At 58.8% G+C, this 16,536-nt stretch overlaps 2 protein-coding genes and 1 long non-coding RNA gene across 4 annotated transcripts in view; 2 read left to right on the top strand and 1 right to left on the bottom strand.

Moving 5' to 3' along the window:
* The window catches only part of QRICH2 (glutamine rich 2), a 29,603-nt gene extending 23,030 nt beyond the window's left edge, over window positions 1–6,573 (top strand). The window contains exons 12-22 of the mRNA XM_073232909.1: window positions 218–340; window positions 437–511; window positions 702–866; window positions 979–1,100; window positions 1,697–1,762; window positions 2,002–2,103; window positions 3,018–3,221; window positions 3,623–3,770; window positions 3,893–3,980; window positions 4,696–4,824; window positions 6,371–6,573. Of these exons, the coding sequence (XP_073089010.1) occupies window positions 218–340; window positions 437–511; window positions 702–866; window positions 979–1,100; window positions 1,697–1,762; window positions 2,002–2,103; window positions 3,018–3,221; window positions 3,623–3,770; window positions 3,893–3,980; window positions 4,696–4,824; window positions 6,371–6,573 (1,425 nt within the window). The remainder of the gene's footprint in view (window positions 1–217; window positions 341–436; window positions 512–701; window positions 867–978; window positions 1,101–1,696; window positions 1,763–2,001; window positions 2,104–3,017; window positions 3,222–3,622; window positions 3,771–3,892; window positions 3,981–4,695; window positions 4,825–6,370) is intronic.
* Window positions 6,136–14,537, bottom strand: UBALD2 (UBA like domain containing 2). Of its 2 annotated transcripts, none has more exons than XM_036997108.2 (3): window positions 14,103–14,537; window positions 13,805–13,867; window positions 6,136–10,282 (listed from the first exon to the last, which is right to left on the bottom strand). In XM_036997108.2, the coding sequence occupies exons 1-3, from the start codon at window positions 14,220–14,222 to the stop codon at window positions 9,962–9,964; spliced, it is 504 nt and encodes a 167-aa protein (XP_036853003.1). In that variant the 5' UTR covers window positions 14,223–14,537; the 3' UTR covers window positions 6,136–9,961. The 2 variants fall into 2 exon arrangements, with proteins under 2 accessions (XP_036853003.1, XP_036853004.1); XM_036997109.2 differs by having other exon boundaries at window positions 6,136–10,279; window positions 14,103–14,514.
* On the top strand, window positions 11,538–12,946 carry LOC140849200 (uncharacterized). Its single transcript, XR_012130887.1, has 3 exons — window positions 11,538–11,970; window positions 12,342–12,534; window positions 12,835–12,946. It is a non-coding gene; the product is annotated as an uncharacterized lncRNA (long non-coding RNA).
* Window positions 14,538–16,536: the final 1,999 nt, after the last annotated feature.

Raw genomic sequence — 16,536 nt, 5'->3', positions numbered from 1 at the left:
ATGTCCCATTGGGTGGATCCTCAGAAAGGGCAGAGAGCCTTCCCCACTGTCAGTGGGAAATTTGTGGAGGCAACGGAGACAAGCCAGAATGGGGTCAGAAGTTGGCCAGTCTGTTGGGCGATACTTGAAAGGCTGTTACTTGAAGGGCCAGCTTCTCAGGGGCAGCAAACACCTCCCAGCAGCCCCAGGGAGCCTGCCTCTGTCCCTCCTGCTGCAGGATGAAGAGCTACTGGGCCACGTGCAGAACGCCATCCTGCAGGTGCAGGGCAACTGCGAGAAGCTCAACATCACCACCAGCAACCTCATCGAGGACCATCGGCAAAAGCAGAAGGACATTGACGTGGGCCCAAAGGGCGGCCGGGTGGGGTGGCTCGCCCCCGACCAGCCCTGCCGTTAGACTCCTTGCCACTTACGCTCGGCTCCTTCCCCCTCGCAGGTGCTGTACCAGAGCCTAGAGAAGCTCCAGAAGGAAAAGGCCAACAAGGAACACTTGGCGATGGAGATCGACGTGGTAAGGGCCCCGGCCGGAGGAGCCCCCTCTGCCCCAGAGGCCTTCGTGGTCTCTCTTTCAAAGTCCAGGAGTGGAGGGGAGCCCACTGGGGGGATGTGGGCTCCACGTCGGGGCTCACAACTCAGGGGAGTGGGGCCTCTCCATGGCTCTCTCCCATCTGGGCAGCCCCCTCCTCTCTCTCTCTGGGCAGAAAGCTGACAAGAGTGCCCTGGCAGCCAAAGTGAGCCGCATCCAGTTTGATGCCACCACGGAGCAGCTGAACCACATGATGCAGGAGCTGGTGACCAAGATGAGCGGGCAGGAACAGGACTGGCAGAAGATGCTGGACAAGCTCCTGACAGAGATGGACAGCAAGGTGAGAGCCGAGGCGGCTGCAGGGGCCGCTGCCCTGGGATAGTGCCTCCTTCATTGGGGGTTGCAGACTCCCACCTGCTTCCTCAGATGCCCCGGCCCCACCCCACCCGCAGCTGGACCGCCTGGAGCTGGACCCAGTGAAGCGGTTGCTGGAGGATCGGTGGGAATCCTTGCGGCAGCAGCTCAGAGAGCGCTCTCCATTCTACCAGGCAGACGAGGCGGCTGCCATGCGGAGGTGAGCGGGCTGGGGTGTCCAGATGAAGAGCTCTCGGCCCACGGCCTGCTCCAGGGGAATGGCTGTCCCGCCCGGGACCAGGCTGCAGTAGGACTGACAGAGTTTTAGAGCTTCAGAAGCGCTTTTAGCTTAGGTCCCCTCACATTACAGTGGGGAAGGCGCCGGAGGAAGGCCGAGGCTAACTGGGCTTGGGTGTGCTCCTCTAAGCTCCCGGGACAGGGTCGGGGGCCAAGTCCCCAGAGCAGAGCCACCCAGGCTGGGGCTGGTGGGGCCTGGCCCAGGGCAGGCTGGAATCGCAGCGTTTCCACTATTGGCCGCCAGAGGGCCCCCGAGGTTTACCTGGGGAACCCTCAGGGACCCTTCCGAGCCCTGCAGGCTCTGGCTTAGGCCAGGGGGCTGGATCCTTGCCCAGAAGCAGCATGTCTAGCAGCCGGTGTGTTCCCGGGCAGCAGGGCCCACATCAGCCTCTGGAGGGCTGGGGCCCGTCCCCCCTGGCGAGCTGAGCTTCCCACCTGCCCAGAGCTGGGTTCTCCATCCCCCCTTTCTGGACCCCCAGGGCAGGACAGTCACCCTCCTGGGCATCCCATTCCTCACAGGCAGCTCTTGGCGCATTTCCACTGCCTCTCCTGTGACCGTCCCTTGGAGACACCTGTGACTGGAGAGTGAGTGCCCACCCACGCCTGGCGGCTTAAAGGGCGCAGGCACAGCAGGGCCGTATGCCCTTCATCCCCTCCTGACTCCCTCTCCTCCCGTCCCTTCTCTCCTCTCATCTGTGTCCCACCCCTCCACCCTTCACCCAGCCTGGCCCTGTGGGAAGGCCCCAGGCAGGTGGAATGGGGAGGGGGCAGTAGATTGGGGTGGTGGGATTTCCCACCCTCCACTTCTCTCTGCCCCTGCCCAGAATCATCCCTGTGACTCCTGTGGGCCCGGGCCTGCCCGGGCACCGCTCCCTCCGCCCCTACACAGTCTTTGAACTGGAGCAGGTCCGGCAGCAGAGCCGCAAGTATGAGCAGTGGAGTTCTTCGCAGGGCCCTGCAGTGGTGGCAGGGCAGAGACGGGGGGTTGAATGTGGAAGGCCCTCCGCACGGCTGGGACAGTGGGGTCTGCCAGCTTGTCCCTCGGCTCTTCCAAGGGCCTGGGTGTCAGAGGAGGAAGAGTGAAGACCTGGCAATCAGCCATCTGTGTGTCCCTGCGGGGGTCCTGGTGGGATGTTGCCGAGGGGCTGCCTGCCTCTCAGAGCCTCTCTACCTCCTCAGCTCCCCGGATGCCTCAGCAGTCAGCAGCCCTGTGGGAAGGGAGGTGGGCGTCCCTCAGCGACAGCGCTGGCTCAATGTGGGGGGCACGTTTCACACTCTCTCGGGCTTCCCCTGCCTGCTCCCTTTCCTAAGAATGGGGGCTGGACAGGAAGGATGGTTTTGCAGTTGCACGTTGGAGTTCTAGGGATTCCAGGTGGGCGGGGCTCAGTGTGCAGGGAAGAGGGTGAGGCCAGCAAAGACCCCAGCTCTCCCACGCCTGCGTTAGCTAGAGGAGCTGGCCTTCTCTCCGTTGGCTGGCCCTTCTGCCTGTTCCCCGCCTGGGAACCCTGAGAAGGCTGGCCTCAGTCCCTGGGCTAAGTGGGAAGGCCCCTTCCTAACCCAGGGAGATAAAGAGTGGGTGGGCTGGGCCCTGTCTAAGCTGTGGAGGTGGGGGCCTGGGGCACATGTCCCATTGGGTGGATCCTCAGAAAGGGCAGAGAGCCTTCCCACTGTCAGTGGGAAATTTGTGGAGGCAACGGACACAAGCCCGAATGGGGTCAGAAGTTGGCCAGTCTGTTGGGCGATACTTGAAGGGCTGTTACTTGAAGGGCCAGCTTCTCAGGGGCAGCAAACACCTCCCAGCAGCCCCAGGGGCCTTAGCCGACCCAGCCTGCACCCACAGCCTGAAGCTGGGCAGTGCCGCCTTCCCTCGGGGCGACCTGGCGCAGGTGGAGCGGAGTGTGGGACGCCTGCACACCATGCACGCCAGGATGCTGATGGACATCGAGAAGGTGCAGATCCACTTCGGAGGCTCAGTCAAGGCCAGCAGCCAGATGATCCGAGAGCTGCTGCAGGCCCAGTGCCTCAGCTCCCCCTGCTACAAACGGTGGGGGTCGGCTCCTGCCACTCTGTGACCTCACCCACTGCTGCGGAGAGCCCTGATGGGGAGGGAGCGTGCATGAACATGAGAACCTGAACATGTGTGTAGATGTGCGTGAATGCATGTGTGAACCTGAGTATATATATGAAAATGCGTGAGAACGTGTGTGAATGAGTGTTAATGCATGTGAACGTGAGTGTGTTAATGTGTGCGCCTGCGGATTGTGTGTGGTCGTCAGGATGGTCCGGCCTTGAGGCTGCTCTGCTCACGCAATGCCTAGTCCCGTCCCTTGCTCCTGCCAGACCCGAGCAAGAGACCCCTGAAGGGAGCTACCCAACCCCTCTGGCCAGCACCCCCATGGGTGTCCCGGGTCACAGCTACTCCCAGTGACTCCGCGGTCTTCCCAGGGTGCCCGACACAGCGGATTACACCTACTCCACCGTGCCTCGGAGCTGCGGAGGCAGCCACACCCTCGCCCAGCCACACCGCCACGGCCGCCTGCAGCACCCGGCCCAGGGCCTGTACCCCACGGAGGAGATCCGGATCGCCATGAAGGTTGCCGCCCAGAGCCCGTGGGAGGGTTCTGAGCACGGTTTGGTGCTCTGCCCCTCATGGAGGCAGGCCCGGAGAGCAAGTTGGGGGGCCACATGCTAATGGATACCTGCCCTCCTCCACAGCATGATGAAGTGGATATCTTGGGCCTGGATGGACACATTTACAAGGGACGAATGGACACAAGGTTGCCAGACATCCTGAGGAAAGACAGTGAGTGCCCACCTGGCCCAGAAGCCCCCCAGGCTCCTTGCTCGGGTCGCACAGGAACCACCCAGCTCCTGGAAGGCCAGGCACTGTCGGGGCCTCCGGACCTTGGCGGTCTTCCTCCTCCACCTCCGACTCCAAGCTTCCGAGCCTCCGAAAGCCTGTAGGTCAGTGTTTGCCTGTGGGGACAGCTGTCCAGGCTCGGCCACTTGGCCGGGGTCTGTGGCACCAGGCTTCCTCCCCAGGTGGCCGCTGCTTTGCTGCCTCAGCCTGTCCCCAGCATCACCACAGCCAAGCCCTGAATTCCCTCTCCTGAGCCCCCACCACTTAGTGAATCTCCCATTCCTCTGAAGGCCCACTTCCAGGTAGCCGCACCTGAGGTGTATGTGCTGTTCTCACTACCCACCAGGCCTGAGAACTGTGTCTGCACCTTTCTGGCTGCCTCCCGGCCCTGAACTGTACCCCCCAGGTCAGAACCCACTCAGCGCCTGACAGGCCTGGTGTGTGTAGGTTCTCAGGATATCTGAGTGAGGGGTAGCTGGCTGGCTGGCCGGCCATGTGAATGAATGAAGTGCTTATAAGGGATGTATCCATGAATTCAGACCAAGGACCCCGGGTGCAGCTAGCTGTGGCCAGCAGCCCTCTCCCCATTCCCGTGGATCCCCACCCAGCTCTCACTTGGTGTCTCAGAACTGACCCTTCCCTCCACTGCCCTCCTCAGCCACAGGGGTTACAAGGCCCAAGACCAAGCAGTCCCAGCCCCACGTGCACCAGCTACGGTCCCTCAGTGACGACGGCCAACTGCCCTCCCGGCCCCAGAGTGCCCAGACGCTGGCTGGCAACAACTCAGGTAGCTTCCCTCTGGGTGAAGTGTCCCTCCAGGTGGCCTCAGCACTGCCCCGGCCTCTCCTTGCCTGGCCAGCCCCCTTGCCTACCCATGGCTGTTATATATCTTTATCTCCCTGCGGAGAGGAAGGGCCTGGGAGCTGAGGATGGGTGGGAAGGATAGGAGAAGAAACCCAACATTACTGAGTGTTTGGAATGTGCCACGTTTGTGGGGTAGACACTGTTACTGTTCCCAATTCACAGAAAAGGAAATAGGGGCAGGGTTGTAGCCCCAAGCTCCAGCCCAAGTCCTTCCAGCTCACGCGTGCTGCCTCTCTCGGAGCTGGTACTCCCAGGCTGTGCAGCAGCTGGTGGGCATGGGGCCATAACGTGGCCCCAAGGACCCCTCAGTCTGACCCTGTCTGGGGAGGAGCTCCTCCTCGTCCCCAGTCCTGAAAGGTCCCTAGGATCCCTGTTCTCCCCCAAGAGGCTAAATCCTGCCTGAAGGTGAGGGGCCTAAGGGCCCCCCGGGGTTCAGCCAAAGAGGGGACACTGTCCGGAGCCAGGAGGCCGGATCCCTTCCAAGGAACTCTGCCCAAGTCACCCATGCCCGACTGGTTTCCTCACCCGCCCATAAAGGGGCACTGGGTCAGTGCTGCTAGAGGCCCCAATGGGACCCAAAGGAGAGGTGCCGACCTTCTAGAGAAGTTATGGATCCCCCAGCTCTGCAGATGTTTGGAGGCTCAAGGGCCACCCCTCTCCCCTGGCCCAGATGCCCTGTCCCATTCCCCCCAGTCCCAGTGTTCAGTGAGTGCCCAAGGAGGTGCAGACAGTGGTGGTGGCCATGGTGCCACCCATCATGGAGGGCTTGGCCCCACCAGGTGCTGCCAAGCTTTACATGAATGAACCGTTTTTAATCTTCACATCGACATTAAGGGAGCATTATAGGGACCAGCCTCACTCACAGCTGAGAAAATTGAGGCACAGAGAGGTTAAGGAACTTACTTGCCCAAAGTCACACAGCTAGGAAGCTGCAGAACTGGAATTCAAGCCCAAGTTGTCGGGCTCCAGAGCCAGCGCTGAAAAGCAAGTGTAGCAGGCTGGGGCAGAGGATTCGGTGGCAACCGAGGGCCTGTGTCTGTGACCCTGACCCCCAGGACGATTGTCTTGGGGGCATTTACCCTCCTCCCCCCTGACCCTCTGTTCACTCCAGGGACACTTAGACTGTGATGGGAGCAGGAGAGAGAGAAGTGCAGTCTAGGAAGGATCCCGCAACCATTTGTGTGAATACTGCCTAATAGTCCCTGTATTAATAGAGGAAACACTACTTACGAGGCAGGCTCTTGGCCCAACAGCGGGCTTGTTTATTTTTAACTCACAGAGCTTATAAAGGAGGTCTGCTTGGCTCCTCCGAGGGCTTGCCCTGCACGCCCAGCCCAGGCGTCCCCTGCGGCACTATGCCCGGCTGGGCTGGGCCTGGCTGGCAGGCTGCTCCGGACTCCCCTGGGCTTTGGGCATGCTGTGGGCCAGGGTGGGTGTGGGGAGTGAGACAAAGCCCTCCTGTCTCACAGCAACTGCTCGTCAACGGAGAGAGAGACCGGTTTCCTCTGAGGTGCGCCTCTCCCAGCCGAATGTGGCCCACCCACCCAGTCCCAGTGAGGTGGCACACCTGCCAGCAGGGCTGGGGATGCACATGGACATGCCATCTGGAGAAGGGCTTGAGGAGCCCACCCGGGGGCCGCGGTCCACCACTGCTCACCGAGGAGAGCCGTAAATAAAGCGTTTCTTGGGTCCCGGCTCAGGAGACAGAGTAAGGAGGGCCCACTCTGAGCGAGTGCCTCCAGACTGTCCCAGCTCCAGGTGCCTCTGAGGGAGCAGGCCTGGTTTATAGCCTCGGACCCCAAACAAATCACACTGTTCTCTGAGGGTGCTGGGGCCTCGGGAGGCTTGAGCATTGTACCCAGGGTTGGGAAGGGACAGGACAGTCCATTTTCCGGGCTCTCTGGAGCCTGCTGTCACCCACCAGCTCTCTCCTGACCCGTGAGGAGTACTGGGTACTGCTGCCTTCCCATCTGGGCAATCTGGCTTCAAGGTGGCCCTGCTGACGAGGGCACTTTGAGAGTGGGATGTCAGGTGTCCACGTGTGAGCTGTACCTTGGAGCTAAGGTGAGGGTGGCAGCTGCTCTCCCACTGCTGCTCAGAGCTCTGCCTGGCTCCTGGCACCATCTCCTGGGGGTGCCACCAGCCACCTGGGAAGGCTCCTGTTTGCCATCTCTGCAGCTTACCCTTGAGTGGCTGCTGCAGAGGCGGGAGCTCAGGCCCAGGGGCTGCTGGGGCTGGCCTGCCTCCCGCCGCCCTCCTCTTCCTAGGAAGGTAGAAGCGTGCTAGGAGGAAGTTCACCTGGGAGGAGGTTCACAGGTGACTGGCATTTGCCTTGGGGCCTTGCCGCCTAGCTCTGGTACTGCTCCCACCTGGCACCAAAGGACCAAGAGGGCTCCCTGCTATCCCCGGCGCTCTTTGCACTGAAGTCTTGGCAGGTGGGAGGACACGGGACCACAGGTAGGGCAGAGCTTGGGGGGATGCAAATCTGTACCCATGGCCCCCAGCCCAAGCCCAGGCTGGGTACCAGGGACACTTGCCCCCTACCCCCCGCCCGCCACCCCCAGGCTTCTACAGACATGGAAGGGTCCTCTGCCTTCAGGTATGTTTCCATTGGCACCACCAGCCCCCATCTTCCCCTCTGACATGGGGAAGTGAAGTCTGGGGCATGAGGCCTGCTTACAGTGTGACAGGAGGGAGTGACAGCATCACACAGGAAAGTGTGGCTGGAAACAGCTCAGACAAGGGTTTCTACCCTGTCCTGTGTGGGCAAAGGGGGCGGGGCTGGCTGCAGGGGTCCTGAGAGGGGGGCCTCCCCCTTCTCTCCCTAGTCTGCTGAGATCCCTGTCATCTGTACTTAATGACCCAACCCTCTGGGCAGGGGTCCCTTTCTCTGCAAGCAGGAAGAACCGGCCCCTGCGCTCCAGCCAGGGCTCCTGTTTCTCTCACCCTGCCTGAGAAATGTCAGGTCGCTGGCTTAGTGTCTCTGGTGTAGAATCAAACTCACCAGCTTGGCTGGGAGGAATGGTAGCAGGGACAGACCAGCCCTCAGCACCCAGGCCTCCCCAACACTCACGGAAGGACAAGGAGCAACATTCCCTAAGCACCCCAGGCCACCCCCAAGTCCCACACCTGGGCCTGGCCCACCCCCCACGCTGTGCCCAGTACCAGGGTGGACCGAAGTCCCAGCACTGACGGCCCACATGCCGCAAGGGACTTCCCCTCCCCGCCTGGGAAAGCGCAGGTGGGCAGAATAAGGGGTGAGGGGGGAAGAAGCTTCAGGGGTTTCCAAGCAGGAAACAAAACTGAAAGGACAAAGCCAGCCTCGAAGCACATGATCAAAGGCAGAGGCCTGGGGCAGCTGGCTCCCCGGTCTGCTCCCCACTCCGCTGGGTTGCCCCACAGCAGCACTGGAGAAGACTAGAGAAGGCCCATAAGCAGGGTGGCCGGCTTGACAGGCAGGGCCCTTCCCCAGCATCGCTCCGTTTCGGGCCCAACCCTCTAGCCTTTTGGCCCGGTCTGCAGAGCCTGCCGTAGTACCCTGACGACTGACCGGGCAGAGGACACCCACGTGCTGGGCGGGGGCTGCAGGGAGGGGCTCACCAGGAGTCCGACTCGGGCGCAGCCACCCTGTGCACACACAGGCCCCCTGCCCACCCAGCCACCTGCACTGGGAGGGCTCTGCATCTGAGAAAGGGCTCCAGTGGACGGGGAATTGCTAGCACTGCCCCCATTCTAGTCTGTAGGCTGTGGGGCAGGTGGGAAGGGAAAGGAAGCCAGTCCCCATGGGGGCCCACCCCGTCTCTGCAGCCCCAGCAGCTTTGGTTGGCCTTGGGGGCATGAACACACAGCGTGCACTCCCGGCCTGCTACCCGAAGGCGGGACAGCAGGAGAGCAGAGATGGCCTGGCCAGCAGGTACCTGGTGGGCCAGGCAGGGGGCTGGGGCCACCGTCAGGCCACCAGCCGGGGAGGGCAGCTCTTCCCACTGCAGATGAAGACAGTGGCTCCACGGCTGAGGACTGGCCTGTCGGGGGGGCCACATGTGAGGGCACAGAAGGGAAGAGGGTCACAGTAACCAAGTCAGGACCAGTCCTTCCTCCCTCCACACACCCAACTGGATCCAGCCTGTCCCGTCAAGCCCCTGGACTGGACGCCTCTTGTCAGAACACCCAGACCAGCCACATGGCAATGGAGCCTTTCCCCAACCACAGCCAGCCGAGCCCCTCCCTCCACCCCAAGGCCAGCACGTCTCCTACCAAGGTAAATAAAGGCACTGCAAACCAGGGAACTTAGAAAGGTCTCTTCACTTTTTAAATTAAAATTTCACCCTGGTGAGATGATTGATTTGGGAACGAAATCCAAAGGCCAGCTCTCTGCTCTGTCATCCGACTGGTCTGGACACAGTGGGAGGCAGATGGCTGCGGAGGACCAAGTCCCTGAAAGCCTGGGTGGGACCCATGCCAGCTCTGGTTGTGCACAAGCCCTGTGCCCCCACTGATGGGGGCAGGGACCCGTGTGATGCGAGAGAGGCTCCCACCACGGGCACCGGCACCACTGGGAGCTGCTCCTACAGCCGCTGCCCAGAGCGCGCAGCGGTGGGCTCCCTCTCCCCATTCCAGGTATGACCTTTGAAAGGAGGCAACTAGCAGGCACCTTATGTGACTGTAAGGTCACACCCCTGGCTTCCAAACACCTGCCCTGGGACTGGCTGAGAAGGGGTGCTGGTCCAAGAGGAGGGCCCTCTGGCCCTTCCCTACTGATCCTAACACCCTGGCTGACCAGCCCCGTTCTCACATACATTAGTCATATTTATATATTCATATATATTATAGTTATATATTAAAAAGAGAAAAAAACTTGCCTGAAGAGAAACTCCTGAAGGACCCAAGTGGCTCAGGAAGTTTACTGTCCCCACCCACCCACAAAAATTCTTCTATAAAATCTTCCAGTGCGATCTTCAGGAAACCCCCACCCACCCTGGCTTCCCCCCACCCTGCCCCTGCTGTGTCCCCTCGGCCCTGGACTGCCCCCACTCCAGCCCAGTGCCCGGCGGCATCCAGTGTCATCTCTGGCCATCCACGGCAGCCATGGCTTTCTGCTGGGCACCCCCCTGCTGTGCTCCGGGGGGCCACGTGGGCTGTGGGTGGTGGAGGTGGTGGAAGCTGTGGGCTGTGGGGGAGGAGGGTGGGATCCAGGCGGCCTGGTGACTGGGTGGGGATGAGGCCCAGAAGGGGCTGAAGTTTGCAGGAGGGGAGCAAGCCGCTGCTGTCATGGAGCTATTGCTGCTCTGCAGGCCCTCGGAGGCACGAAGCTTGGAGAACATGGCCAGGGCGTCGGGGAAGTTGGGCGGTGTGGCAGGTGTGTTGCTGGGGGTGCACATCTGCTGGGAGAGAGCACAGTTGTCGGGAGGGCTGCCCACAGGAGCCCCCTATTCCAAGCTTTGCTCCATGGTTCCACAGAGCCTCCGATGGGGCTCACCCAGGCTGGCCCCTCCTTTATTCTCATTTTTCAGGCCACAGGCAGCTCCAAAGGACAAACACACCCCTCTCACCCTGAGCCAATAAAAACAAAAAATAAGGACAAATACTAACAATTTGTATAAAAACCAAAGAGCATTTCATGATGCTTGGGAATGACACCCTGAGGAGAGTCAAAAGTAAACAGTTAATTCTGACCAGAAGCCAGGGTGTCAAATTAAAGTGAGCACAAGGGAGCAGCCCAGGACACCGGCTCAGTGCCTCCTCCTGGGAAGACACCAGCTGGCTCCCTCAGGAACCCACCCTCGGATTCCTGAGGTGGTTGGTCGGGGGAAGGCGGCCGGATCCAGGGTCTCCATCTCTGCTGACCTAGAAGCTACGGCTTCTCCCTGGCGTTTGGGCCCCTTCCACACTACCAGTACCGGCCAGCAGGCCCTGGGGCCCTGGCTTCTATCATCTTGCATCTCACAACGATGCTAGGTCATTTTGATTATTCTGTGTATTACAGATGAGGAAATACAGGTCCTGAGCTCACGTCACCTGACCAAAACAAACCCACTGCAGGGTACAAGTGAGAAGATGGAACTCCTGGCCCCACAGGCCCAAGCTCTCAACCTCCGCCCAGCTCCCATCTATCTGCACTTACAGTCAGGCACAGCCTCACACCCAGGAGACGGCCCCAGCATCTCCCTTCGTGCTCCCTGGGTCAGAGACTGGCATCTCAGCCTGTTTGGCCCCTCAGCCCTTTCTGGAGGTTGTTATTAATATCCCAACATCTGCTGTCTTCTGCCACTACTCTGGGAGGGGGCCTCCCCAAACTCCCAACTATCACCCACCCATTTTGAGCAGGGACACCAGCCAGGAAGGGCAGGGGCTGGTGAGGGTGGGATAACTGATGCTCTCCCTGTGAACATCGGGGGCAGTAGCAAGGCTGGGATAGGAGTGCCATCCACAAGTGTCTTGCCAGGGGCATGGGGAAGGGGCAGCAGAGAACAAGGCCTACACAGAGCACATTCTGACCTCACAGCAGCTTCTGCCTTTCCCAGGAAGCCATGGAGTCCTTCTTTGAATTTCTCCTAATTTTAGCAACACTGGCCCCTCCCCCAGGCATGGAGCTTGGGGAGCAAGATTCTAGGGCTCTTCACCTAGCAGAGAGAGCTTTCACAGCTCTGCAGCTAAACTCCAGCCAGACTCAGGGAGCAGCCCACGGGAGGGTGGGAGGCAAAACCCGTCCTGTTACCAGGGCTGGCCCGGTACCAGCAGCTAGGGTGCTCCAACCATTGTCTTCCTCAGGGGCAGCCACAGGACTCAGAGCAGGCCTGGCCCCACCCAGACCATTTCCCTCCTCCCCTCACCATTCTCCGCCCTCCCACCCCAACCCCGGAGCTGACTTCTGAGCAGCAAGAAACAATGAATGGGGGGGGCGGTAGAGCCAATTGCATCACACCACCAATATTTCCCCAGATCACCAAGCCAGCGAAGCCTGTCTCCTCAAAGCCATCCTGCACCGGAGAGCCGGGATCGCCTGGCTCCGGAACAAGCCTGTGTGAGCTGGGCAAGTTCCCGAACTTCTGTGGAGTTTCTCTCTGCTTTGGTAAAACCATAAACCAGGGGTTTGGACCAGACGCTCTAAAAAATAGCCCCTCCAGCTCTGTGCTTCTAACAACTGTGTCTGGTGCTTTCCGGCTTCTCAAGCACACCCATGTCCACTGTGCCCTCGCAGTGTCCCACCACCTCCCATCCAGAGGGCCTTTCTCCGCTTCTTGGCCCCTCCCAGTCCAAACCAGGACCCCCCACCTTCATTGGGAAGATGCCCCCGACTGAATGTACAGTAATCTACCAAACAACCGTTTATCAGTTACTCATGCCCTGGGTCACTTCTGGTATTGCTATTATGCCTTTACTGGTCAGGTTTTATTTAACTTTTTCCTTTTATTGTCTCTACAAATATATTACCGGCTCCAGGAGGGAGGCGTTCTCCACTGTGTTGATGAAGTCTGTTTGAACTCAATACTTGGTGCACTGATGGACATACCAATTATGTCTATTATAAAACCTGCCCCCTGCCTTCAAAGATGCTTCAAAGAGGATCGCAAATCCCTTGGAATTTGAAGAGGAGCAGCAGGACCTAAAGCGTCACCAGTCCCAGCTCTCCTGGGTGAGCCTCCCTGTTCTCAGCACCCAGAATGGCTCTGCTGGAGCCCTGGGCCTTTTGGCATGGCCACAGTTGGTGGAGCAAAGCACAAGGCTCTTTTGAGAGATGGAAGCAGAGCCTTCTCAGGCTGAAGTGCAAGGTGGGAGTGAAGCTTTCCGGCAGTCATGTGCAGGCAGGGCAGGGTCTCCTGGAGACAACCCTCCTCAGGTTTACAAAGAAACCGGCTTCAGCTGCCACAGGCAGGCCTGCAGCCAGTACAATTCTCCCATCACATTCCAAAACATGTTGTGTTTTTTTTTATAGAGCATGAGCCATTCTAAGAGAAAAGCTGGTTAAAAGGTCAAGACAGACCCTTCCCCCCACTTGTCCTTTGCAGCTAGATGAAAACAGGACGCCAAGGACAAGACAGCCGAGGAACCATTTGTGGCTCCCCCTGGCAGGGTGGCAGCTCTGAGAAGGGAACCATGAGCAAGGACACCAAGTGTTAAAAATGCCAAAAATGCACTCCAGAAGCCACAACACATCTCCTGGGGAATAATGTTTTACAACCCCTATCTCAGGGCCCAGTGCCTCCGTCCCCCGGCAGGGCTAATAGGTAACTAGGGGGGTGGGGTGGAGAAGGCATGCAAGCCGCTGAAGTGAAAGGGATGTCCTGTGCTCTTGGAAGGCAGGACACCCCACTGGCCAGGAGGGCAGAGGCTTGGGCCCGGGGGCCAGTTTGGAAAAGAGAAGCAAAATTCAGACTGGAACTACTTCTATTTCCTGTACGTGTCTTCGCGTACTGAAATCAAATGCAAATCCTTGGCCTTATCTTGTCAGGATCTGTATGTCCTCCACGCTCAGGGCATGTCCTTTTCCCACCAACAGGAGGAAATGAACATATCTGGGGAGAGCCCAGCTCCCTGAGCCAGGGTGGATTTATCCTCTCTTCCTGTTCCCTGTAGAGCTGCTTCTGTGGCTGGGGGGCTGCCACTCAACCAGCAAGTGGGGCCCCCCATAAACACCGACACCCCACTCCCAGGCCCCCTCCCCCGGGGCCCAGCTCCCAGCTGCCTCGCCGATCCCGGTGCCCCTCGACCCCGAGCTCTTAGGCCGAAGTGGAGCGACGCAGGCGGCCGGCCCTCGCGGCCGGCCCGGGCCTCACTTTCCTGGAAGACATTTTGGCTCTTTGTTTACATCGCGGCGGGCGCTCCCCGGCAACATGGCTGTCACCGCCGGCGATGACAGCGGCCCGGCCCGTGCCCTCGGCGGCCCCCGCCGGTGCCGTACTTACCATCTGGTGGTGGTGGTGGCTGTTGGGAATGTTGGTTTCTTGGAAAAACGTGCTCAGGGCGGTCTGCGGACAAACACAGCGGCAGGGCGGCGGTTAACCGGCAAGGGGCAGGAAGCCTACCGCCGGCCCGGTCCACGAACAGGCTCGTCCGCCCGGTGCTGCGCCCCCGGCCCCAGGCGCGCCCCACGCAGGCCCCGAGGCCGCGGATCGTCGACCGGCGCGGTAAACAGCGCACCGCCCGCGTCCCCGCCCCTCGGGTCCCCGGGCCGCCGGCGCGCTCACTCCGGCCCGCACGCACCTCGAACTGCCAGTGGGCCGCCTGTAGCAGCTGCTTTGCCTGGTCGGCCGCGCAGCCCGCGGCCAGCACGAACTGGTTGATCATGACCTGGTGCCGCAGCTCGTCCATGTTCACCGACATGGCTCGGCGGCCGCGGGAGGGCGGCGTCCTGGGCTCGTGCTCGCCGCCGCCGCGGCCTGGGACCTCGCCGCTGCCCGCCGCCAGGCGAGTGTTGTGACCCGGCTCCCGCGGTTGTCGACACCACAAACAACGGCGCGGGGCGGGGAGGGTCCCAACGTTCGAGGCCACGAGCCGCAGCCGCTGATTGGTTCGCGCACTCGGCCGGCGCCGGCTCCGTGCGGACGTCCGATTCGAATCCCAAGGCCTGCGGCTCGCTCTGTTTCTCTTTCTGCTCGGCCGCGCCCATTGGCGGAAGCCGGCGCCGTGGGGCTCCCTAGCATTGGCCGGCCGCTGTGTTTTGGCTCTTCCGGGCTTGTGGTTGGCCACGGCCGGGCTTTTGAGGCGGAGCCGTGAGTGCTGATTGGCCTCCCCTGGGCCGGTTTGAACTCAACTTGAAAACCTTGACTGTGTGCTGATTGGCCGAGGCCGTCTGTTTGCTGTTGTGGGCTTGGGGGTGGTGCGGATAAGTTCATTCATTACTTCATTGAAACCGAACATGCTCAGCTGGAAAAGCAAGACAGAGTGGCTTTGACTCATTTCCTCTGAAAGATGTGGTCATCTCGAGAAACAGAATGATCAAAATAGAAGAGAGACAGGACCTGTGCAGCTGCTCGAGTCTCAAAATTGTTTATTTTCTTTTTAACTTTCAAGTAGCTCTACTTTTGTAAGCCTTTTATTGAAATATAACGTGCCCGATATGTGCACCCAGTGTGTATGTACTGATGGAAAACAGCTTCGGGCAGTATAATGAGGTTATTCCCATTTAGTCTGTCTTTGTTTGTTTGTTTTGAACGGATAGGAGTCAGCTTTTTGCCTGCCGAGACCCGTTTCATGCCTTCTTCCGGTCAGTACCCTCCCCAAGGGCTAAGCAGTCTTCTACCTCCTACCCTTTTAGACCAAAAACTTTGCTCTGTGTGACCATGTAAGCCAATGTTGACGTCCACTAAGTGTAATTGCAAGGGGAAAAAAAATGAGACTTTCTTAATGACTAATATCCCCCAAACTGAGAATTTTTTTCTTAAATTGATTGACTTCACTCAAGCTTTAATTTCTACCATCTTTTTAAAAATAAGAGTCTTTCTATGCAGACTCTGACTGGCTCTCAACCCTAGTCATTTAAAAACAAAGTATATGCACTGAGCTTCCATTTTCTGGATTAGGATTTGACCTTCAGGGTTTGTGTTTAGGAGTCCTTGGGGTGGGGAAAGAACTAGGCATTTAAACAGACTGAGGATGGGGCAAGGAGGTTAGGGAGGTAAATATTACAAAAATTCACTGTTAGAATTTCTGTTTCTGAAAAACATCTTGGGATCTGAAATACCAATCAGACTATATTTCAGTTAAGGGTCTGCCGAACAGGAGGCTAAGTAGAAAGCAAGCCATCGTTCTATTCTGACTTTGCCTGAAGCGGATTTAACTCTCCATCTAAGGGCACTTCACCATATAAAAAATAGAATACAAATAAGGAAAAAATTACACCCAATGTGTATGTGCTGATGAAAAACAGCCTAGGGCATTATAATGAGTTTATCCCATTTACCCTGTCTTTTTGTTTGTTTTGAAGGGATAGTAGTCAGCTTTTTGCCTGCTGAGACTTGTCACATCCCCAAGGTGCACATGGGCTGAGACCTAGAGAGTAGAGCACAGCTTGCAGCCCTTCCCTTCCAGTAATTGCAAGGTGGAAACAAAAGTGAGCAGCCAGCAGTTTGCATTGCCAGGGAGCTCGGGCCACAAGCAGCTTCAGAACAAGGAAGTACTGTCTTCGTGGGGCTCCAGTTTTCACAAGTACATACAGGTGTCAAACGTGCTAAGGCCATGAGTAGCAGGATCTACCTGGGTGGGCAGAGGCATTTCAGGCTACAGGTGCCCTTAACTCTTAATAAAGAAATTCTCAAGGTAGGTAAAGGTCCTGAAAACAGCAAAACCACCAAACCTATTTTTTCCTGGATATCCAGGCAGTTTATTCTGAAGGTTTCTTTACTGTTTACCATTTGTAGGGCACAGCTATGGGCCCCTGGAAGGGGTAGGGAAGGCGAGACCCCCAAGCCAAAGACACTCGAGTTCTGGGTTTCTTCTGTGGGCATAGGTCCCTCTGGGCACAGAGAGTTCTTCTGCCTGTGATTTGCAGTCCTGAGTATGGAGATGCTTGATCAATACTTAGGCTTCTGAGAATTCTGCATGGAGATGAATGTGGGTAGGGCTCCCCTTTTCAGGCAGTTCAGTGTAGTTGTCCCCCTCCTGGGAGCTCAGGGAGAATGAATGAGGTCATGTCTGC

Source organism: Manis javanica, chromosome 4 (assembly GCF_040802235.1).
Source record: "Manis javanica isolate MJ-LG chromosome 4, MJ_LKY, whole genome shotgun sequence".
Lineage (NCBI taxonomy): Eukaryota > Metazoa > Chordata > Mammalia > Pholidota > Manidae > Manis > Manis javanica.
Note: the sequence above shows the minus strand (reverse complement) of the source record. Positions and strands in the feature narration are given on the sequence as shown.